Genomic DNA, 24,673 nt, shown 5'->3' on the forward strand with positions numbered 1-24,673 from the left:
TGTGGTGGCTCAAGCCTATAATCCCAGCACTTTGGGAGGCCAAGGTAGGCGGATCACAAGGTCAAGAGATCAAGACCATCCTGGTCAACATGGTGAAACCCCGTCTCTACTAAAAATACAAAAATTAGCTGGGTGTGGTGGTGCGTGCCTGTAGTCCCAGCTGCTCAGGAGGCTGAGGCAGGAGAATCGCTTGAACTTGGGAGGCGGAGGTTGCAGGAAGCCAAGATTACACCATTGCACTCCAGCCTGGGCGACAGAGCGAGACTCTGTCTCAAAAAAAAATTTAAAGAAAGAGGGATGTTTAGAACACACCAGAAAGTCCAAGTCATGAACAGTCTGTGTAAGTCACAATAAGAAGATTTATTTCCCAAAAAAAGAAAAAAAGAAAGAGGCCAGGCAAGTGGCTCATGTCTGTAATCCCAGCACTTCAGGAGGCCAAGGTGGGCAGATCACCTGAGGTCAGGAGTTGGAGACCAGTCTGGCCAACATGGCAAAACCCTGTCTCTAATTGGCCGGGCGCGGTGGCTCAAGCCTGTAATCCCAGCACTTTGGGAGGCCGAGGCGGGCGGATCACAAGGTCAGGAGATCGAGACCACAGTGAAACCCCGTCTCTACTAAAAATACAAAAAATTAGCCGGGCGCGGTGGCGGGCGCCTGTAGTCCCAGCTACTCAGGAGGCTGAGGCAGGAGAATGGCGTGAACCCAGGAGGCGGAGCTTGCAGTGAGCCGAGATCGCGCCACTGCACTCCAGCCTGGGCAACAGCGTGAGACTCCGTCTCAAAAAAAAAAAAAAAAAACCCTTTCTCTAATAAAAATACAAAAATTAGCCAGGCATGGTGGTGCACACCTGTCATCCCACCTTTTTGGGAGGCTGAGGCAGGAGAATCACTTGAACCTGGGAGGCAGATGTTGCAGTTGCAGTGAGCTGAGATCACATCACTGCACTTCAGCCTGGGCGACAGAATGAGACTCTGTCAAAAAAAAAAAAAAAAAAAAAAACTTTTATATGATCAAGTTGTCTATAATTAAAAGGAAATTATAGTGATCTTTCTAGAGATTGGGCTTGATGCAAAAAACAACACTTATATATTAAATAATTGCTTCGAACAATGAAATTTTCCTAAGGGATTGATTTACTCTTAATAGATTATAATATATTTTAATTTTTTTTAACCCAAAGTTCAACTTTTATTGCACCTCACCATTTTTTTGTTTTCTCTCCCTTCTGAAATAGTAATGCCCTCCTTCAACTCATTTTCAGCTCATATATGTTTTTTTCAAGTTCTCTTTGTTGAGGTCTGATGCTAACAATATTTTCTTAAGGTCTAAACAAAATGTTTTCTTCCAACGTAATATTCAGTGCAGTGAGGAAGGTATTTTCTTTTGCCTTTTGGTAACTGGCCTAACAGATTTTACGATTTATTGAAACAATTCCTATGCCATTATTACTAAGTTTTGCTTTGCTTAGGAAAAAACTGAGATTAAAACAGCTTTTTAAATTAAATTTATTACATCCATATATCTTTCTGTATGTGCTTTTACAGTCCTTGTGACATTGATTTATAAGGCCTTGACTCCTGGGTCTAAAAAGGACACCAAGTCCCACTAAATCTTAAAAACTGACAGCAATTAAAGCCTCATCTTCAGGCCTGGTAAAAGATGCCAATCAAAATAAACTACATTTCAAACTACAGAAATGAAAGCTATTCAACTCCTCAAGACCAAGAGACTATCAAGGAAGAGGTGGGCATGTGAGATTGTATGGGCTGATTTTGAGAGATAAAATAGTTCAGTTTCTTTAATGTCAAAGACACACAAATGCAAGACCAGCATATAGGCCCCTGTGTCAGATTAACAAGGTTTTCTTAAAGCATTAACTGACTCCCTAATAAAGGTTATAAATGGTATAAAAAGCTTATGGAAGTTATATCTTATGGTTAACATTAAAATTTTATAGATTGTTTATAAAATTTTGAAAAACAAATCTAATTGGCTTCATCCTGTTTTTATTAGGGCTTATTTGGAAAATTAAGTCTCCTCTCTGAAAGAATGAAGGTTTTCACCCTTTTTTGAAATCTTTATGTTATCACTTCAGTTAAATGAATAACATATTTTACAATGACCTGTAATCTCATTTTGTAATATTGAGTGTTTAAACCTTTGATATTTGACAAACTTTCCAAAGTGAAATTATAAATTATGTCTTTTTCTGACCTAATGAATCCTTTAAGGTATAAAGTTCCCTAAAGTCCAAAAATGACATATATGGGGTTTTTTTGGTACAAAAATTATACAGGAAACATTGTCAAATATGAAATGCTATTTGGTTTTCTTTGGGCTGCATTGTATAAATATATTATTGATGTGTTCCAAAATTATGAAAAAATCCTATAATTCTGATAGGACTTAGTGTACGTTATCAGTAATAATTATAATTATGTTAGTGTGTCACAGAGGTAACAAGTTTTCTTGTCAATTGCGTCTTTGACTACGACTGCTCTAAAATTTTTTGTCATCCATGGACAATTGTTGTTTTGGTCCTCTTTAGAAGGTGGTTTTATAATCAGCTATAAAACTCTGAATAGGTGCTCCTCAATGCAAGTTTCTGATAACTTTGGAGGCTGTGACATCGGAATAGAGGAAAAACTTTCAGGACTCAGAGAGCTGAAATGCTCATGAATATCAAGCAAAACAAAAATTAACTGCATGGACTGAACTAATAGAAGACTGAAGTAATCTTTTTGACTTTTTACTTAAAATGTTGCTGATCCTTTGTTCTGTTTTTTCAGTCAAAGAAACCTTTCTTTTGAGCTATTGACAGCTTTTAACAATTAAGTATACACCTATGAACAAAATCTGGAACATATTTGTTTCTCTCTACCTGATTTCTCCAGAATTTGGAAGTTATTTGTGAATATTCTTAACTTATTGGCAATATAGCTATTGCATACGCAGAGTAAGAATCTGTTTTCATTTGTAACAGGACACAATTTGAGAATCTGGTTATTTTACCAAGGCTTTGACTTGAATGGTATACTTTCCTTTAAGGAATCAAACTTGACATACAGAGCCAATAAAAGCTCCTTGAGAAAACTGGCCCACACCTCATCTACACAGTCCCTGCACAGGGCTCCTGACCTGTAGTAAGTAGAGACTGTCATTTTCTGACAGGCTCAGGGCCCCAAGTTATTTTAAAGCCTCAAGAGGAGAATTCACACAATTCATGAGTATTTGATAGTACAAATCCATGGCTGTGCTTGGCTTTAAAAAGTCTTATCTGAGATTCCTTCTATGAAAAAAGTTCCATCAAAGCCAATTTTAAAAACCTATTGAAAAAATCATTATTCTTGCTGTACTTTATACAAATAATCTGGCCAAATATAATAAGCCAAATTGGTCCTATCATGATTTGTCTTTAGTAAAAATGGGAAACTAGGAGAGAAAAATTATGTTTCAAAAACTATAGTACACCTGTTCTTAGATTCTAGTCTTGCTTGTTTTCAATTTTTATTATTTTCAACAGTTTGAACTGAATTCTAATTTTTCCTGGTTACTGGTCTCCAAAATAATGTTTTCAATACTTTTCTTCTTTCTTTTCCTTTTTTGCCACATTTTTCCTAATTTGAAATCACTGAAAACTAAGATGTGATTTCTTAAAGCCCTGCAAAATGAATCTGGACAACTTAATGTCAGAAGAAAGTAACAGCAACCTATTTACATACATAAGCCACTTTCATACCTGCCTACTGATGTACAGACTTCAGAGTAATGTGGTCTATATTGATTTTCCAGGATTGTTCTTTTGTTTGTTGTTGTTTTTCTCCCTTTTTCTCCTGGTTTTCTCTTCATAGAACATGAGAATTCTCAACCTGCTACAAATGAGTTTTCTTAACTCAGGACCTGCACATCTAGGAGTAAACCATCCTACTCGTGAATGATCAGAGAAAACCTGAGACCAGAGACTCACTTTCTTCTAAAATGCTTTCTCCAAAATATTTTAAAAAAAGAAAAGGGGGGAAATGTGAAAGGAAAATAAATCTTAGAGACCCAAAAATCACTAAACTAAAGGGAAAAGTCAAGCTGAAAACTGTTTAGGGCAAGCTTGCCTCCCATTCGATTCAAAGTCATCCCTCTGCTCACTGAGATAAATGCATATCTGATTGCCTCCTTTGGAAAGGCTAATCAGAAACTCAAAAAAAATGCAACCATTTGTCTCTCACCTACCTGTGACCTGAAAGCACCCTCTGTGCTTGAGTGGTCCCACCTTTCCTGATGGAATCAATCAATGTATGTCTTACGTATATTGATTAATGTCTTATGTCTCCCTAAAATGTATAAAACTGGCCAGGTGTGGTGGCTTATGCCTGTAATCCCAGACTTTGGGAGGTTGAGGCGGGTGGATCACAAGGTCAGGAGTTCAAGATCAGCCTGGTAAAGATAGTGAAACCCTGTCTCTACTAAAGTTACAAAAATTAGCCGGGCAAGTGGCGGGAGCCTGTAATCCAAGCTACTTGGGAGGCTGAGGCAGAGAACTGCTTGAACCTGGGAGGCAGAGGTTGTGGTGAACCAAGATTGCACCACTGCACTCCAGCCTAGGCAACAGAGCGAGACTCTGTCTCAAAAAAAAAAAAAAAAAAAACCAGCTATGCCCCCACCACCTTGGGCACATGTCATCAGGACCTCCTGAGGCTGTATCACAGGCGCACATTTTCAACCTTTGCAAAATAAACTTTCTGAATTCACTGAGACCTGTCTCAGATTTTTGAGGTTGACACATGAAATCAGACATACCAGCAGAACAAAATAGAGCCCAGAACTAAACCAATACATTTATGGTCAATTGATTTTTGACAAAAGTGCCAAGAATACACAACGGGGAAAGGGCAGTCTCTTCAATACATGTTGCTGAGAAAACTGAATAACTACATACGGTAGAATGAAATCAGAACTTTGTCTCACACCATATCCAAACATCAACTCAAAATGTATTGCAAACTTAAATGTAAGACCTGAAACTAAAAAACTACTAAAAGAAAACTTAGGGGAAATGCTCCATGATATTGGCAAGGATTTTTTGGATATGACTCCAAAAGCACAGGTTACAAAAATATATAATGAATTACATCAAACTAAATAGCTTCTGCACAGGAAAGAAAGAAAAAAAAAATCAACAGAGTGAAGACACAACCAAAAGAATGGGAGAAAATATTTGTAAACCACATATCTGATAAGAGGTTAACATCCAAAGTATATAAGAAACTCAGGCTCATGCCTGTAAACCTAGCACTTTGGAAGGTTGAGGTGGGTGGATCACCTGAGGTCAGGAGTTCGAGACCAGCCAAGCTAACATGGTAAAATCCCATCTCTACTAAAAATACAAAAATGAGTGGGGCAAGGTGACACACACCTGTAGTCCCAGCTATTTGGGAGGCTGAGGTACCAGAATCACTTGAACTCTGGAGGTGGAGGTTCTCAGTGAGGTGCCATTATGCCACTGCACTCCAGCCTGGGTGAGAGAGAGAGAAAAAAAGAATATGACAAATAACAGTTTCAGTATGGGAAAGACATATACTTTCTTATACTTCTGCCATTGTCCACTGCATGATTTATTCACATATTTTGGAGTGTAGGGAAGGCAGGATTCTGCAATTCTGAATAATGGAAACTGTGGCCAAGTATATAAAGCCCAGGTAGCAGTTATTAGGTATTCTGATAATACTTTGACGACCTTGTTTGTCAGCTGGTATTAACTTGAATGTGTTCTTGTTTAGTTATTATTCAATTGGTGTCTTCTTATTTTCACTTCTGACTTCAACAAATACCTGGAAACTTATTCTGTATTTGGCACAGATCTATGCTGTGGAAGAACAATAAATATAGTAGTGCTCTCAAAAACTTGCAATAAATGGGCCAGGTGCAGTGGTTCATGCCTGTAATACTAGCACTTTGGGAGGCCAAGGCAGGCGGATAACTTGAGATCAGGAGTTGAGACCACCCTGGCCTACATGGTGAAACCCCATCTCTACTAAAAATACAAAAATTAGCCAGGTGTGGTGGTGGGTGCTTGTAATCTCAACTAACCTTGAGGCTGAGGCAGAAGAATCACTTGTGACTGGGAGGTGGAAGTTGCAGTGAACCAAGATGGCGCCAACACACTTCAGCTTGGGCAACAGAGCCAGACACCATCTAAAAGAAAAGAAAAAAACCTGCAATAAATGCAGGATGATAGATGCAGGCTGGTAATTTGGGGATACTGTTGAGAACTAAAGAAATAAAGTGCTTGGGATCATAGGATATAAAAAATACTTCATGGAGAAAGTGGGCCTCAAGAATGGCTGTGACTAGACCAGTAATTAAGGAAGCAGGGGCCTCCGCATTTTATCCTCCTGCACTCACTCTTCAGTAATAAGGGGACAGAAAAGGAGGGGCATGAAAGGAAGTCTTTTTTTATCCTACTTCTAGGGAAACTGCCCCAAGAAAACTTTGGTCAGCAGCTTCTATAAATCATTGTGAATCTCATGATCCATAACATGCAAAAGAAACTCCTTTGTTTACATTTTTAAGTCTCATAGTATTCCATCTTGCAGATACACCAAATTTTATTTTGTGGTCCCTGGAGCACCCAAGGGTGGTTTCCATTTCCACCCTTTTGAATTTACAGTGCTGCAGGAAATGCTCTAGTATCTGTATCCTGTAAAAGTTGTGAAAGTATTTCCAAGGGTAAATTTCTAGCAGTGGGAATGATTGTTCAAGGGATAGATTATGCCAAATTATTCTCAAAGGAGGCTGCACGAATTTATATTCCCTCCACCAGTACACAATGGCCTGTTTTCCTACCTGGTCACCAGCTCTGACTGTCAAACGTTAAACTTTTGCTTATCTCATATATGTAGGTGGTATCTTCTTATAGTTTGGATTTGCATTTCTTAAAATGTGAGTATGACTGACCACCTTTCCGGGACTAATTGGCTGTATTTACTTTTCTATCCTCTGGCCAAGCTAAGTGTTAAGAATCCAGGGAAGATATAATTTTGAGTCATCAGCATATACATAGAGATGGTATTTAAAGTCATAAAAGTGAATGAGATCCCCAAAGGAGTGAGTATAATTAAGCAGCCCTGAGGGAACTCCTATATCAGAAAGTCAGGGAAATGGGAGGAACCAGAAAAGAGACTATGAAGAGTAGTCAGTGAGCTGGGGAGAAAATGAAGGAAGTGTGATGTCCCAAAAGCCAAGTAAAGAAAGTTTATCAGCTGGGCACAGTGGCTCATGCCTGTAATCCCAGCACTTTGAGAGGCCAAGGTGGGTGGATCACTAGAGGTCAGGAGTTCGAGACCAGCCTAGGAAACATAGTGAAACCCCGTCTCTACTAAAAATACAAAAATTAGCTGGGCATGGTGGCACTCGCCTGTAACCCCAGCTTCTCAGGAGGCTGAGGCAGGAAAATCGCTTGGACCCAGGAGGCAGAGGTTGCAGTGAGCCAGGATTGGACCACCGCATTGCAGTCTGGGCAACAGGCAACAGAGTGAGGCTCCGTCTCAAAAAGAAAAACAGAAAGAGAAAAAAAACAGTTTCTCTAGGAGAAAGCAGTGACTGGCTAGTTCAAATGCTACCGATAGGACAAATAAGAAGAGGCCAGGAAATGGCAATTGAAGAGCAAGGTGAAGGTCATTGGTGGCCTGACAAGAGTAGTTTCAGTGGAGCGGTGTCGGTGAAATGCTAAGTGGAGTGGATTCAAAGGGTGGGAGAACTTTGAAGATGCAAATCCAAGGAGGAAAGAATTGCTGAAAGATGTCCCTCAGTGAGGATGGGATCCAGCAAACAACAGAAAGGGCTGGTGGTAGCTGGGTAGATGTGGGAGCCTAAGATTCTCTTCTGGTTGCTTCTGTTTCATCCCTATCAACCTGGCAATGCCCTAATCTGAGAAAACTTTAAACCAGAAGGCACACTTGCTCTTGAGGCCATTCAGTTGTAATAAATTTGCACAGGAGAGGTAGGTGGGAAGGGCCAGGGAACTTCCCCTAAGGTAGGAGACAGGCTCAATGCTGGGCATCAGCATCTGCACGACAATGGTGCCATTCTGCAGACGGAAGAATGCAGGAGAAACATCACTACAGTTTCATTTCCATTCCTTCCTTGATTAAGTCTCACAGTCACAAATCTTTTTTCTTTTTTCTTTTTTTTTTTTTTTTTTTTAGGCAGGGTCTCATTGTCGCCGAGGCTAAAGTGCAGAGGCAGGACCACAGCTCACTGTAGCCTCAACCTCCTCAGCTCAAGCTATTCTCCCACCTCAGCCTCCCGAGCAGATGGGACCACAGGCACACACCACTACACTCAGCTAATTTTCAAATTTTTTGTAGATATGGGGTCTCACCATGTTGCCCAGCCTGGTCTCAAACTGCTAGCCTAAAGCAATCCGACTGCCTCAGCCTCCCAAAGTGCTGAGGTTATAGGCATGAGCCATTGAAAACAGTGACTTACAAATCTTCTATTTGGACCTTGTTTCCTGCAAATTTGAAGATGTCCTCTAACTACTAGTGTTAATCTATCAAAATGGCAGTTTAAGTACTGTACTTAGCAAACTGAGCTCCATTTGGAATGAGTCTGTACATCTCACCTCCTTAAAATGCTACAGGAAGAATCATTCATCCACAAATATTAACTGTAACATTCTAAAGTTTCCAGACATTTAATTTAGAAGGAATTAAAGCTGTCAGGCAGGGTGTGGTGGCTCATGCCTGTAATCCAAGCACTTTGGGAGGCTGAGGCAAGAGGATTGTTTGAGCCTGTGAGTTTGAGACCAGCCTGGGCAATATAGGGAGACCTCCTGTCTACAAAAAAAGAAGGCAAGAAATAACCAAGATCAGAGCAAAACTGAAGGAGACAGAGACACAAAAAAAACTTCAAAAAAATCAATGAATCCAGGAGCTGGTTTTTTGAAAAGATCAACAAAATTGATAGACCACTAGCAAGACTAATAAAGAAGAGAAGAATCAAATAGATGCAATAAAAAATGATAAAGGGGATATCACCACCGATCCCACAGAAATACAAACTACCATCAGAGAATGCTATAAGCACCTCTATGCAAATAAACTAGAAAATCTACAAGAAATGGATAAATTCCTGGACACATACACCCTCCAAAGACTAAACCAGGAAGAAGTTGAATCCCTGAATAGACCAATAACAGGCTCTGAAATTGAGGCAATAAATAATGGCCTACCAACCAAAAAAAGTCCAGGATCAGATGGATTTACAGCCAAATTCTACCAGAGGTAAAAAGAGGAGCTGTTACCATTCCTTCTGAAACTATTCCAATCAATAGAAAAAGAGGGAATCCTCCCTAACTCATTTTATGAGGCCAGCATAATCCTGATACCAAAGCCTGGCAGAAACACAACAAAAAAAGAGAATTTTAGAACAATACCCCTGATGAACATCAATGCAAAAATCCTCACTGTAAAATACTGGCAAACTGAATCCGCCAGCATATCAAAAAGCTTATCCACCACAATCAAGTTGGCTTCATCCCTGGGATGCAAGGCTGGTTGAACAATCGCAAATCAATAAACGCAATCCATCACATAAACAGAAACAACGACAAAAAACACATGATAATCTCAATAGATGCAGAAAAGGCCTTCAACAAAATTCAACAGTCCTTCATGCTAAAAACACTAAAAAAAACTAGGGATTCATGGAACGTATCTCAAAATAATAAGAGCTATTTATGACGTTCTTATTATTTTATACAAACCCACAGCCAATATACTGAATGGGCAAAAACTGGAAACATTCCCTTTGAAAACCAGCACAAGACAAGGATGCCCTCTCTCACCACTCCTATTCAACATAGTGTTGGAAGTTCTGGCCAGGGCAATCGGGCAAGAGAAAGAAATAAAGGGTATTCAATCAGGAAAAGAGGAAGTCAAATTGTCCCTGTTTGCAGATGACATGATTGTGTATTTAGAAAATCCCATCGTCTCAGCCCAAAATCTCCTTAAGCTGATAGGAAACTTCAGCAAAGTCTACAAGCAGACTTCATTGATGTCACCGTAAACGATGAATGCTGTCACTCTTTTTTATATATAACAAGAAGATATGCTGCTGCATCCAGACCTCATTGTAGAAGCTGTCAGCCTCACTGAAATGGCATTGCATAAGCTATTTATAATGATATGAGGAAAAATACAAGGTTAAGAGATCTTTATCTGCTATCTATGGAAATGTGCTTCCACACAAAGGCGGTACATGAAATAACCTTCCGGATAACCCATGACACTGGGGGAACTGTAAAGTGAGATTAACTAGCAGACACAAATCTGCATTCAAATTATGTTTGTGCTCAACCCTGATGCCTTGGCCTCTTGAACACACAGTTGTTTTTCTAGCTTTCTCTATGTAAAATCCCACTCCGAATTTTACAGCACTCATTGGTGTGACAGATTCACAAGTGATCCAACAAAAAATTCATGCCTCACCTTCCAGAAGATAGAGGGGCTGCTGGGAACAGCTGTCCAGCCACAAATGACATCTCTCAGCCACCCTTGCCTTTGTTATGGCCAAACCATAGGCTACAAGCAGAGGAGAGGTGGTCATGTCCAAGGCAGGGTTTTTCAAAATCACGTGTGCTTCCCCGATGATCTCTCCAGGTTTCCAGTGCCCGGGAGGAAGAGGATTCCCAGGCTCTAGGAGATGGTAAAGCTATGACAAGAAAAACCCTGGGCCCTGCATCACCCCATGGAGAAATGACACCACCAACCCAGGACCAACCCACATCGCACTTTATATAAATGAGAAGTGAACTTGTATTTCACTGCCCAGCCAACTAAAATTTGCAGTGTGTTACAACAGTTAGTGTTATGTTTCCTAGTTGATATGGTTTGGCTCTGTGTCCCCACTCAAATTTCATGTCGAATTGTAATCTCCAGTGTTGGAGGAGGGGCCTGGTGGGAGATGATTGAATCATGGGGGCAGACATCCCCCTTGATGTTCTCAAGATAGAGTTCTCATAAGATCTGGTTGTTTGAAAGTGTGTAGCACCTCCCCTCCTCCTCTCTCCTGCCGGCCATATGAAGACGTGCTTGCTTTCCCTTCACCTTCCACCATGATTGCAATAAGTTTCCTGAGGCCTCCCCAAAAGCAGAAGCCTGTATAGGTCAAAGAACCATGAGCCAATTAAACCTTTTTTCTTTGTAAATTAAAAAAAAAAAATGTAATCCCAGCACTTTGGGAGGCCGAGACGGGCGGATCATGAGGTCAGGAGATCGAGACCATCCTGGCTAACCCAGTGAAACCCCGTCTCTACTAAAAAATACAAAAAAATAGCCGGGCGAGGTGGCGGGCGCCTGTAGTCCCAGCTACTCGGGAGGCTGAGGCAGGAGAATGGTGCAAACCCGGGAGGCGGAGCTTGTAGTGAGCTGAGATCCGGCCACTGTACTCCAGCCTGGGCGACAGCGCGAGACTCCGTCTCAAAAAAAAAAAAAAAAAATTAGCCAAGTGTGCTGCCACATGCTGGTGGGAGGACCACTTGAGCCCAGGAGACAGAGGTTGCAGTGAGCTGAGATTGAGCCACTGCCCTCCAGCCTGGGCAACAGAACAAGATCCTGTCTCAAATAATATTAATTTAAAAAATAAAGCTGGCTGGGTGCAGTGGCTCACGCCCATAATCCCAACACTTTGGGAGGCCAAGGCAGGCGGATCAACTGAGGTCAGGGGTTCAAGACCAGCCTGGCCAACATGGCGAAACCCCATCTCTACTAAAAATATGAAAATTAGCCAGGCATGGTGGCATGTACCTTTAATCCCAGCTACTAGAGACCGGGGCAGGAGAATCGCTTGAAGCTGGGAACCGAGATCATGCCACTGCACTCCAGTCTGGGCAACAGAGTGAGACTCTGTCTCAATCAATCGATCAATCAATCAAGATGTCGGCCAGGCACAGAAGCTCATGCCCGTAATCCCAGAACTTTGGGAGGCGGAGGTGGGTGGATCACCTGAGGTCAGGAGTTTGAGACCAGCCTGGCCAATAGAGTGAAACCCCGTCTCTATTAAAAATACAAAATTAGCCAGGCATAGTGGTGCATGTCTGTAGTCCCAGCTACTTGGGAGGTTGAGGCAGGAGAATTGTCTGAACCCAGGAGGTGGAGGTTGCAGTGAGCTGAGATCACGCCATTGCCCTCCAGCCTGGGCGACAAGAGCGAAAATCCATCTCAAAAAAACAGTTAATAATAAAATAATAAAGCTGTCAGGTTTTACTGCATCTAGCCATTATTCAAGTAGCAAAGTTGCAAGGAGCTGAAGACCCATGGGACACGACCAACTCAGCATTCCTCTGGAGGCTATATGATCAAACAGCAAACTGTTCATCATGAATGCAGGATGTGGGCAAATTCACACTGCCCCGCCACCAAAAGGTTTGCTGAAGGACATCACCTCCTGGTGCCAGGCTCCTTGAAGTTATCTATTGAGAAATCTAGTGCCTATTGTCCAAAGGATGCAGTCTCGCAATCCTGCTATGAACCAAATGGCCGACTATTACCTGACAACCAAGCCCTTTCTCGCTATCTCTTTTGACTAATACGGAGGGCTATGTAAAGCTCAGGCCCCTTGTCCACTGGAGGCAAGGTGCCCTCTGACCCCTTCTTCCAAATATACTTTTATCTCTTGTCTTTCATTCCCGTGTTCCCCTCTTTTGTTCAGTCCCCCTAGGTCCGTGCTGGTTATAGTAGAGCCTGGACAGGGACTGATAGCTGTAGCGTATCCTCTGTCCCTTTTCCTATCTATTGGGGAGGAGGCTTAGGTAAGACCTGTTTCCTCTTTGTTATTTTGGCCCAGTGATATTGGGGCTGAGGGAAGAGGAGGTGATAAGGCAGGTGACACTTTCTTCTCCTTCCTCTTTTTAGGATCTTCTGTGTGTAACTGTGCCAGGGCTGCTCAAATTAAAGCCCATAACATTAAAGACTTCATCAGGACCTGATGCCTTTGCGCCTGATGTTGTTTAAGGTTTCTCCCCACTTGTTCCCAGAGTTCTACGTCTAGCATTCCTTCCTCTGGGAACCATGGGCTTTGTACTCCATTATTGACCACACTAGTTTTTAATTCCTTCAAAAACTTAAATTCTTGTGGAGTGTGTTTATGAATAACCTACTGTGGATTATTTGGATCAGGCCTTACCGAAAGAGGAAAAGCGCAAGATCCTAAGGGCTCTCCAGCTATGACAGCAGAGTGTAAAATTCTTTGTATTGGGATTTTTTTTCTACCACCGAAGGAGGCGGTACAGATGTTTCTGCAATTGGAGGAGGCAGTATAGACCAATTTTTATCCTCCCTCTCCTGTTTTTTATTTTCAATAGGTGCTGCGGGTGGGACAACAGATTCAGATTTTTATGAACAGCAACAGAATAGGGTGCTCTACACAAAGTTGGATAGGTCATGGAATGCCATTAGACAACTTGCCACAAAAAGAAATCTGTCAAACAATTCATCCCCTTAAAAGGATTATACAGACTGCTATGTCTCATCTAACCTTAGATTTGTGCCTAAATCAACAAACTCTGCATGCCAGTCAGAAAAAAAAAAAAAAAAAAAAAAAAAAAAACCTGCTCCAATCCTAACAGCTTCGTGTGCCTATGGTTTTATGTTAAATTGATTCTGACATTTCAGGCAATTAAAAGTCTAACTCCAATTAATGCATTCATAATTTTGGCTGATTGCTAATCTAAATGTCCACAATTGATAGGCTAGCCCTATACATCAACGAGGTAAGCACAGAAAGGAGTCATGGTTTTGAAGAATGCATATGGGTTTATTCTTCACCCCAGCAATGAGATGTCAACTGTGATTGTGCTCCATAAAATACAGAAACTGTAGGTAGTCTAATACTGCAGAAGAAATTCCTATTAATATAAAGATAAACCAATTAATCTAACCTACTGAACATCAGTGATCTGTTAAGGAGTTCCACCAGCGAGGCGAGAGAGTGGCAATTTTTTTCTCTAAAGAGCTAAATAATGAATACTTTAGGATTTCCAGCCATGTGATCTCACTTGCAATTACTCTGCTTCCGTATGGCAAAAGCAGCTGCAGACGATACAGAAATGAATGAGTGTGCTGTGTTCTAATGCAACTATGGGCACTAAAATTTACTGATTTTTGTGTGCAACAAAATACTGTTATTTTGATTTTTTTTATCCATTTTTAAAATCCATTTACAAATGTAAAAAATCACCCTTAGCCAGGCTCGGTGGCTCACGCCTGTAATCCCAGCTCTTTGGAAGGCCAAGACTGGTGGATTACAAGGTCAGGAGTTCGAGACTAGCCTGGTCAACATGGTGAAACTCCGTCTCCACTAAAAATACAAAAATTAGCCGGGGGTGGTGACATGCGCCGGTAATCCCAGCTACTCAAGAGGCTGAAACAGGAGAATTGCTTGAACCCGGGAAGCAGAGGTTGCAGTGAGCGGAGATCACGCTACTGCACTCCAGCCTGGGTGACAGAGCAAGACTCCATCTCGAAAATAAAAATAAATTTAAAAATAAACCACTTAGCTAACTGGCTAAACAAAATCAGGTAATTGGCCTGTAGCTCTGTAATACCTGACAGTCAATTTCTGGTCATTAAAGATGACCACATATCCAAATTACAGTAAAGTTACCCAAGAGAGACAAAGATTAGAGATTAGGGTCACGATCCCCGTTCTGCCAGCATTAGGAGGCAAGAGCTGCTACAGCCCTTCCGCGGGTTTAACAAGCGGTCGACGCCCCTCAACCTCTTGCTGAGCCTGAAAACAACCGAGTAAAAGGCATCCAAAAACCTGAGAACTCAAGGTTTCAGGAAAGCAATCAGGAAGGGCAAAACATGGGGCAGCCACCACACAGTCCCTTCGTCTTCGGGCACAGGTACTCAACGGGTTGTAAGAGACCCAAGTCACATCTTTCTTTCAAAAACAGGCTGGCGCGGGCCCAAGCTGACAGGGATTCCACCCCGGTGAAGGCCGCAAACGGCGCGAGGTGGGAAGGCGCAGGCTCCACCTTCTGCCATCCCCGGATCGCCGACAGTGACCTGCACGCACAGCCAGGCTAGGACCGCGGGCGCTCACGGCCGACACCGGGCCCGCAGACGACTCCGCGCCGCCCGTCCGGCCACCCGGAGAGCCCGCTGCCCAGCGCCTGGCAGCGCAGACAACCTCCCTAGAGGCAGCGATGACGGTCCCTCGCGCCGGACGGCCCAGGGAGGTAAGCAAGAAGCAGAAAGACACCAGGAAGAGGACCACGCTTCGGACCAACCCCAGCCACAGCCACTGAGAAGTCGCGCCACGCCGCCGCGCCCACGCACGCTTCCAGCACTCTTGAGAGACCGGACCCCGGGAATCTCGCGGGATCTCACTTTTCTCGGCGGCGCAGGGAATGAACCGATCGCGGGAATTCCCCCGCCGCCTGGAGAGGGTCTGGTGACCTCGCGGCTCCTCCCACGTTTCGCGGGGCAGCCCGCCTTGCGCATGTGCAGGCGGCGGCGGCGAGGCTACGGGTCGCGCGAGCGGCCGGCGCTATGGGGCTGAGCCGTGTGCGGGCCGTTTTCTTTGACTTGGATAACACTCTCATCGACACTGCCGGGGCGAGCAGGAGAGGCATGTTGGAGGTAACGTCCCCTCCAGTGGCGCTCCTCTGGGCGGGGTCAGTGCGCCCCGCAGCGTCCTGCGCGCTCACCTCCCCGTGACCCCACTTCCACCCTGGCGCCTTGGGCCGCTCTTGCTGGTTGAGACCTCGGGAGCGTCCGGGTGCGGAGGTGGCTGGAGGTGCGCGGGCCCTGCGGGTCTGCTTTCCCTGACCTGGCCACCGCTCGCCACCCAACCTCGAGCCCCGGGGCGGCCGCTGGCGGGTGCCTCGGCGCTCGGGACGCGGAAGGGCTCCGTGACGGCTGCCACGGTGGCGGAGGTGCCCGTGGGCGTGGGAAGCGACAGCAAAGCCGCGAGACCAGGCGCTGGGCCCGCCCCCAGTCAGGGTGTCGGTGTGGGGGGTGCCGGGAGGAGACTTGGTAGACTTAGCCCCAGTGTTGCCCCAAGAAGGGACACGGCTGTCAGTACCGAGCCTGGACATAAGCCCTGCTTTAGAGAATTGTCCCCACAGAACTCCTTCTGGCCTCCGTGGCGGGGTGGTGGTCCCCGTGGCTTTCTGAGGTGACACAGCAAAAGCCCGTGCTGCGAGGGCATGCCTTTCCCGAGGCGCTGCTTCGCGGCACCGCTCCTCTACACGCGCGGAGGCAGTTTCAGACCTTCCCGTGTTCCAGCCCGAGTCCACCCCGGCTTCTCTTTCTCTTTCTTCAGCTTCAAGGGGAAAGCAAAGGATTTATCAGATGTGGAAAACCCACTTTCAAAAGCTAATTCGTCCAAACCTGAGCTCCCCGTCCTCTTCATGCTTCATCAGTTTTTGTGTCCCTGGTTCTTCCACTACCTCATCCGTTTTCTTTTTAGCTGCATTCCACTCCTGCCGTATATTCATGTTTACCCTATAGTTTTAAAAAAGCTGTAAAAAGGATGCCTCCCTTTGGGCTGTTCTTCCTGCTCTAGATGTTACCTGTCTCTCTTGACAACCATGTTTTCCCGGAGAAATCCATACCCGTTATCTCCTTATCTCTACCTCCTATTTATTACTAAATCCATGGTAATGTTGCTTTATCTTCACCACTAGACTGAATAGACTTGGTGGGTCACTAGGCAATCCCAAATTGCCAGAATCCGTGGACATTTTTGAAGTCTGTCTTCATGACTTTACTGAGGCATTCCCCACTTTTAACTGTCCCTTCTATATAACGTTGGCCTCCACCTCCGGGGTACCACCCTGTGCCATATTGCCTCCAGTATCTCTGGCTGCGGACGTTGCATATTTACCTGTGTGTTATTAGTAAGCTGAGCCCTGTGCATTCCAATTAAATTACTGCTTTAGGCCAATTCTTGCTGTAGTTCCAGAGTTTGGGCTTTAAAAATCAGACATTTGAATATGAATCACAGCTCTCCGAAAACCTAGCTGAAAGTGCCTCAAGGAATTAACCAGTCGGAGCCTTATATCTTCATAAAATGTGAATTATATTAGTCCTCAATAACCCTGTAATGCTTGGGAAGCCCATGGGTGCAGTGTCCACTCAGCGAATTACAGCACCTTCCACCCTCGTATGCTGCCTGTCCACCACTGCACATTCCCCGTGCATGTCTCAGTTACAGCTGAACTCATCTCTCACCTAGACTGTTGCTGTGGGCTTGTCTCCAGGTTTACCACATCCAGTGTGTCCTCCACATTCTTGCCACAGCAATATTTTTAAAACAAAGACTAAATCGTATGTCTCCCTGGTCTTTACACCCTCACTTATACTAGTGCTCTATTTTGTTCAGATATTTCTTAATGCATCTGTCAAAGGATATTACAATTAATTTTGAAAGTCAGGTGCCTACAACTAAATAGTGAGCTTGGGAGGGAACAAACTGTCTTAATTCTCCTCGTTTGACACATGGCAAATGTTGAATAAATGCTGGATGGATGGATACAAATTTTTACTTCGAGACATGGTTCTATTACTGCCTCCTTTGTAATTAGCCTGTAATAATAAATTAGCAGGATAAGAAATTAGCCTAATAATAAATGAGCAGAATCGAACTGTGTGCTCTTGGCTATACAGGGAATACTTTATCACGTAAGGAAACAATAACATTCATAGATGTTGACCTGTTCAAAAGTAACATGCCAGCTTTCATAAATCATTGAAAATAATTTATGAATGGAGGAAGAGGGAAAGGTCCAGCTATTTATTGCCTTGGGCTTGGGGACAAGAGGTCAGATACTGACTGTATGTATGAACTTTAATTTTTTTAATCACCTAGGTAAGTTATTTTTTTCCTCCCTCTTTAGACCTGTTTTTTCATGGTAATTACTCAGGAACTTTTCTACAGAAACCTGGAGTTTCTCAGTGAACAAAGCAGAAGAGATTTTTGCATTTGTGAATTTACTTCTTAGTGGGCATGGCAATGAACATAATAAATATTTACAGGTGTGGTAGAAAAAGCAGAGAGGGTAACAAATCAACATTTTAAATAGACTGGTCAGATTTGGCCTCATCGAATAGGTGATGTTTGAGCACAGACTTGAAATAGAAATAACAGAAGGGCTGCTTGAATTGCTAGGCTGAGTGCAGGTCTCATTTTGTGAGTGTGTTTTTAAAGTATGAATAGTTTTATTTGGGATTCATCCCCTTCTGTCGTGCTGGATCCCTGTTGATTTCAGTAGGGATAGCACCATGTTCAAGAGGCTGAAGTTGAGACTCGAAGCCAGCAAATGAGAACGGGTTTTTGCGGGAACTTATATACAAGATGGTCCATTGGCAGTGGGCTGGACAGAACTGCAGCCGCTTGTAAAAAGAATGCAGTTTATATAGCATTTTCACTTAGCACCCTCCCTGCAGCATTCTCCTCCTGGCCACGTTCGTTTAATGGAAAGGAAAAAAAAAGGGCCTCTATCCCCTCTGCAACCTGAGTTCCACAGGATGGGATGGGCCATGGTCCAGATCTTCCTCCTAAATAAGAGATGAATCTCCGGATTGGACACTCCTGAACCCCTTATCTTGGAACCCAAATACACATTCCTCATAGACCACAGAGTCATTCTAAGGTTGTGCGTAAGTTAGTGCTGTCAGGTGCACCTGCCATACACTTCATATCCAAATGATTAGTATTCAGAATACACTTTTCTTAAAGTGTTGTAAAGTATTAGATAGTTCCCAAACTAAGCCCTCAAAAAGTCTTTTAAAATCAGTTAACTAAAGTATTGATGATACTAACGTTAGTTCTGGATCTAGGGAGCGGACAGTAGAAGAATAGAGTTTCCTTTTTTGTATATGTTCAGAGCCTTAAGATAGAGTTTTGAAGTAAGTGAAGTTTGAGTTCATATTAGTCTACTAACTGATAGCCCATCTATCAGAGCAGGGCCCCTTTCTTCAGGCCAGCGAGCACCTGGTGGGCTCTTCATACCAAAATCTTTTTCAGCCCTGCCTTACCAGTCACACACAAAGTATCCTCACACCTGCAAGTTAGAGAACTTTTTCCTTCACCTCCAGTTCAATCAATACTCCCATTTTCAGTGCAGCTGTTAGAAGAGTTTGTAATAACGCATACTAATTCAGGGTAGGTGTTAATTTCTGTTTGAACTAATAAATGAATGCTGATAAGCTTTTTTCCTAAAGATGTTAATATTGTTAAAATGCTACTTACTGTCCCACACCAACCTGTAATTACTTGCTGTGTGACAAAATGAGGAAGTTAATTGAAGGGATAGAATAGGAAGAGATTTTGAAACTTGGGAGTGGCATACCATGCCTTTACAAACATCCCCCTTTTAAGGTGAGCAAATCCTACTTTTTCAGAGCCCCAAGAATGTGCTTAATGAAGCACCAGTGGAAGTAACAGGAAATTGAGTCTGTATTGGGAGCTCTTTGTTTACTTGTTATGAGCCAGCCCCTATTTGAGCTCAAACTCTGTGGAGTCCTAGAGGCATGTGTCCTTGCGCTGCTGTAGGGTTGCTGAAACTTTGGAGCTCCTGTCAGTAATAGCTTAAGAGTCCTTCAATTGATGTTGCTAGCAAAAATGGTGAGATAAACATGGAGATTGAAAATGTTTTATTAATAGAAATTTATAAAGCAAAATTTTACAGTGTTTTGCCTCTACCTAAAATTCCTAGGGCTGTTATATTTTTCTTGGGCAGATAAGATTTTTCTTAATGATTACATTTTCTTTTCTTTTTTCTTAAAAAAATTTTTTTTTCTGATATGGCCGAGTCTTCTGATACATTTTCTGATTAGCACAAATACCTCAAAAAATGTTTTCCTTTCAGCCAGGCACAGTGGCTCACACCTGTAATTCCCAGCACTTTGGAAGGCCAAGGCAGGAGGATTGCTTGAGGCCAGGAGTTAAAGACAATCCTGGGCAATACAGCCAGACCCGTCTCTACAAAAAAACTTGTTAGCTAGGTATGGTGGTGTGCACTTGTAGTCCTAGCTCCTCGGGGTACTGAAGGGAGATGAGCCCAGGAGTTTGAGGCCACAGTGAACTATAATCATTCCTCTACTGCACTCCATCCAGCCTGCGTAACAGAGCGAGATCCTGTTTGGGGGAAAAAAAAAAAAAGACCCTTTTCCTTTGTTGTGATTCTTTTACTCTGAGGGAAGAAAAAGACGTGCGTTTTTCTCTCAGTAGGTGAGTTGAGTTTTTGGTGTGAGTAGCATACTGCTTATTCTCTAATCCTGTTACAACAGATATATTTTAGCTGTAGCTGGGTGCATTTCAAAGAGCCAGCATTGCCCAGCCTGTTTGACTTTCCTCAGGTGCTCACCTGAACACAGGACTTCCAGTGCAGGCAGTTTATGAGGTGATCCCAGGATACACGTTAAGGGGTCAGGGAGACAAGAAGGGGAAGGAGTCCAGCACAGGTTAGAGCAGGGTTACTGCTGTGAGCAGCTGGAGATCTCTGGGAGACAGTACACAGAACAGGGTTCAGTTGCGCTCCCCAAGGGGCAAGGAAGCTGTGATATTTATTCGCCAGTTTCTAACCTACATTTGTTGAGGGCTGCTCCCAGGGCAATACTTTTTAGCCCCTTCCTGTGTGTATAGATACCCTGTATGTGGCCAAGTAAAGCCCACAAGCAGAGAGGCCCACACTTGAGTGGGAAGCCACTGGCGAGTGAATATAGTGTGTGCCAAGGGGATTTAAGCAGCACCTGCTATAGCATGGGGTTCAAGGCGCTTCACAAACTATCTGCAAACAGGTTCCCCAATTGCATCTCTTGGCATCCTCCCTCACGTGCCTCCATTTGGGCTCAACTCAGCTTCTTGCTTTTTCCACAAAATTTTGAACTCTTGGCCTTTGTTCATGCTGTTCCTCTGTCTGGAATGATTTTCTTCTCTTCCCATACCCACTTTTTCTGCTTGTTTACTCCTTGGTCTCAATGTGACTTCCTATGCCAGCTACCCTGTGGAATGACTTCCGTATTATTCCCACAGCTTGTTCAAACTGTCATGGCATGCCCCCCCCCGCCCCCCGCCCCCCGCCCCATCATTTGTAGTGGCTGTATATTCCCCAGCAGATAATGCCCCAAGGACAAAGGCCATTCTCCAGCGCTTAAGACATAGTGCAAAGGCAAGCATGTGGGCTTTGGAAATAAGCAGGTATGGATGCAGATCCCAGATGGGCAAGTTATTAAGAGTTCTGCACTTCCCTGCCTCATTTGGAACATGGAACTGTCTTGCAGGATTGTAGAAAAGATTAGAAATAATGTATGTAAGTATGTAGTACAGTGGTTGCCACATTAGGGGTTTTTGGGAAAAGTTAGAAGACAGGCCAAATGGATTAGTGTTATAAAAGCACACATAAAGAGCCTTGGGAAGACGGGAGAGGGAGTATTTAACTCAAAAGTACAGAATTGGGGCCCAGCACAGTGGCTCGTGCCTGTAATCCCAACACTTTGACAGGCAGTAGCAGGAAGATCACTTGGGGTCAAGAATTCAAGGCTAGCCTGGCCAACATGGTGAAACCCCGCCTCTACTAAAAATACAAAAATTAGCCAGGCATGGTGGTGGGCACCTATAGTCCCAGCTATTCGAGAGGCAGTTTATGAGGTGATCCCAGGATACACGTTAAGGGGTCAAGGAGACAAGAAGGGGAAGGAGTCCAGCACAGGTTAGAGCAGCTTAATGAGCAGGTTACTGCTGTGAGCAGCTGGAGATCTTGAAGGAGAATCACTTGAACCCAGGAGGCAGAGGTGAGATTGTGCCAATGCACTCCAGCCTGGGCAACAGAGCGAGCCTCTGTATCAAAAAGCAAAAAAGTACAGAATTGGGCCATACAAAGTGGCTCACACCTGTAATCCCAGTAATTTGGAGGCCGAGGCGGGCAGATCACTTGAGGTCAGGAGTTCGAGACCAGCCTGGCCAACATGGTGAAACCCTGTCTCTACTAAAAATACAAAAATTAACCAGGCGTCGTGGCGGGCACCTGTAATCCCAGCTACACAGGAGGCTAAAGCAGGAGAATCCCTTGAGCCTGGAGGTGGAGGTTGCAGTGAGCTGAGCTGGTGCCATTGCACTTGAGCCTAAGCTACAGAATGAGACTCTGTCTCAAAAAAAATAAAAGTGTAGAATTCAATCCCATTATAGGTGATAGTCAATTTAGGTCTTCAAAATATGAAATGGATATAGATGAGAAAAAATTAGATGAACTAGGTGTTATTTTTTTCTGATAATAGTCTAAATAGTGGTTGTCAGAAATTTTAAATGTTTTACCAAAAATAAGTACAAGGATTTTTTGTTTTGTTTTTGAGATGGGGTCTCGCTATGTTGCCGACACTGGTCCTGAACTCCTAGGCTCAAGTGATCCTGCCACCTCGGCCTTCCAAAGTGCTGGGATTACAGGCATGAGCCACCACACCCGGCCCAATAAGCACAAGTTTTATTTTCATGTCTTCGTGACCAGAATGAAAGATGTTGGACTCTAAACTACCAAACAAAGGATTGTTATTAGCTATATATGAAGAAGTTGGTTTTAAAAAATGAGTGAGTTCTAGAGAGGTTGGGAGAGCCTCACTTTGTTGTCTCTAAAAATAAGGCCAATTCCCACCAGAAATAGCTGCTTTAAAGCAGAGGAGTGGAGTTGGAATCTCTCAGCCACTTGTAGGATCACAGCTTCCTAGGGCATGACTATTAAAGACATGCAATGTGTTAATGGAGTTATTTTCCATTATTTAGGTGATAAAACTCTTACAATCAAAATACCATTATAAAGAAGAGGCTGAAATCATCTGTGATAAAGTTCAAGTTAAACTCAGCAAGGAATGTTTTCATCCTTACAATATATGCATTACTGATTTAAGGACTTCACATTGGGAAGAAGCAATCCAGGAAACAAAAGGTGGTGCAGCCAATAGAAAATTGGCTGAAGAATGTTATTTCCTTTGGAAATCTACACGTTTACAGCATATGACACTAGCAGAAGATGTCAAAGCCATGCTTACTGAACTTCGAAAGGAGGTCCGCCTACTTCTCTTAACGAATGGGGACAGACAGACCCAGAGGGAGAAGATTGAGGCTTGTGCCTGTCAGTCCTATTTTGATGCTGTTGTTGTAGGTGGAGAGCAGAGAGAGGAGAAACCAGCACCGTCCATATTTTATTACTGCTGCAATCTTCTTGGAGTACAACCTGGGGACTGTGTGATGGTCGGTGACACATTAGAAACCGACATCCAAGGAGGCCTCAATGCAGGATTGAAAGCAACAGTCTGGATCAATAAAAATGGAATAGTGCCACTGAAGTCCTCCCCAGTTCCGCATTACATAGTTTCTTCTGTGCTAGAGTTACCTGCTCTCTTACAAAGTATAGACCGCAAAGTCAGTATGTCCACTTAAAGCACATAAAAGGGCATGATTATGAATGTTAGAGTCAATTTGCAGAGTATGAAATAAGAAAAGTTAGGGCACTCCATTTACGATAATCCAGCTCTAAGAATAATTTTACTTACGATTTAATGGCCAATATTTTGAAGGTCTTCCCAACCCTATTGCTTCTAAGTTGTAACAACCAACCATTGAGTAGTACTTCTATCTGAAAATTCAGATTGCATTAATACAAGTCAGTAGTGTAGCCCAGAAAATTTGAGGAAATATATTATTTGTTAGTCTGTAACTGGAGCATTTAAAATTATGTTATTAATCTTTTAGTATCTTGGCTGCATAACGCCAAGCAGGATTGCTTTACATATGGATGCACAAATGTAAGGTTTATCTTTTGGCTTAAAAATAGATATTCTAAAACAGATTTATCAAAGCAACTGAATCTGGTTAATATGAAATAAGTACTAAGTCACATGCAAATCAAGGTATTTTATAGTGAAATTATTTTGCATATTTTGAAAGCATAAACCATAGTTTTTGCCTACTTTGGATGTATACTTTCTTTTATGAATCTGATTTTTCTGTATGACATTTTTTTTTTCAGAAGGCAGGGAGCAATTTTTCTATGGCATGTGACAGATTCCTCCAGTTAGAAAAAGCTATTAAAATCAACACGTGGTGCTCCCTTACCATGACATTTTCTCACCTGTGCACAGTGAGCTGGTAGCTTCCTTGTAGTCTTCACCTCTCCAGGAAATGTTTTCACTATCTCTTCCCGGACACACAGTGGGGTTGAGGGAGCTAGACTGTTTTGCTATAGATAATTGCAAGGCACATGGCACTAAAAGTCATTTTTCTTTTGTGAATCCATAAGAGGAACATTTCCTCAGTGTAGCCTAACCATGCAGCCCCAATCTGTTCCTTTTTTTTTTTTTTGAAATGGGATCTCTGTCACCCAGGTTGGAGTGCCGTGGCGCCGTCTCGGCTGACTGCAACTTCTGCCTCCTGAGCTCAAGTGATCCTCCCACCTCAGCCTCCCAAGTAGCTGGGACTACAGGCACACACTACCACACCAGCCAATGTTTTGTTTTGTTTTGTTTTGTTTTTTTGTAGAGATGGGATTTTGCTATGTTACCCAGGCTGATCTCAAATTCCTGGACTCAAGTGATCCTCCCACCTCAGCCTCTTAAAGTGCTGGGATTACAGGCATGAGCCACTGTGTCCGGCCCCCTCATCTGATAGAAAATTA

General features: G+C 43.2%; 2 protein-coding genes across 6 annotated transcripts in view; one reads left to right on the forward strand and one right to left on the reverse strand.

The window, feature by feature from the left end:
* Positions 1-20,163, reverse strand: part of LOC114670419 (uncharacterized) — a 33,488-nt gene extending 13,325 nt beyond the window's left edge. For 2 of the 5 annotated variants that reach the window (XR_013399698.1, XR_013399697.1), the window contains exons 1-3: positions 15,710-20,163; positions 6,082-6,186; positions 5,408-5,506 (exon numbers count right to left, since the gene is read on the reverse strand). Coding sequence is in view for 1 of the 5 variants with exons in the window: in XM_077951047.1 (XP_077807173.1) it covers positions 6,103-6,186; positions 15,710-16,099 (474 nt within the window). In the remaining 4 variants the exon portion in view is untranslated. Of the gene's footprint in view, positions 1-5,407; positions 5,507-6,081; positions 6,187-10,484; positions 10,613-15,709 lie in introns of those variants that run through there. The other 3 variants (XR_013399699.1, XR_013399700.1, XM_077951047.1) reach the window with 3 other exon arrangements.
* On the forward strand, positions 15,517-23,785 carry NANP (N-acetylneuraminic acid phosphatase). The gene is given in 2 exon segments (NM_001266157.1): positions 15,517-15,641; positions 22,783-23,785. Coding segments are annotated over 2 exon segments (747 nt in total). The 5' UTR covers positions 15,517-15,551; the 3' UTR covers positions 23,440-23,785.
* Positions 23,786-24,673: the final 888 nt, after the last annotated feature.

The sequence above is a fragment of the Macaca mulatta genome, chromosome 10 (genome assembly GCF_049350105.2).
Source record: "Macaca mulatta isolate MMU2019108-1 chromosome 10, T2T-MMU8v2.0, whole genome shotgun sequence".
Taxonomy (NCBI): Eukaryota; Metazoa; Chordata; class Mammalia; order Primates; family Cercopithecidae; genus Macaca; species Macaca mulatta.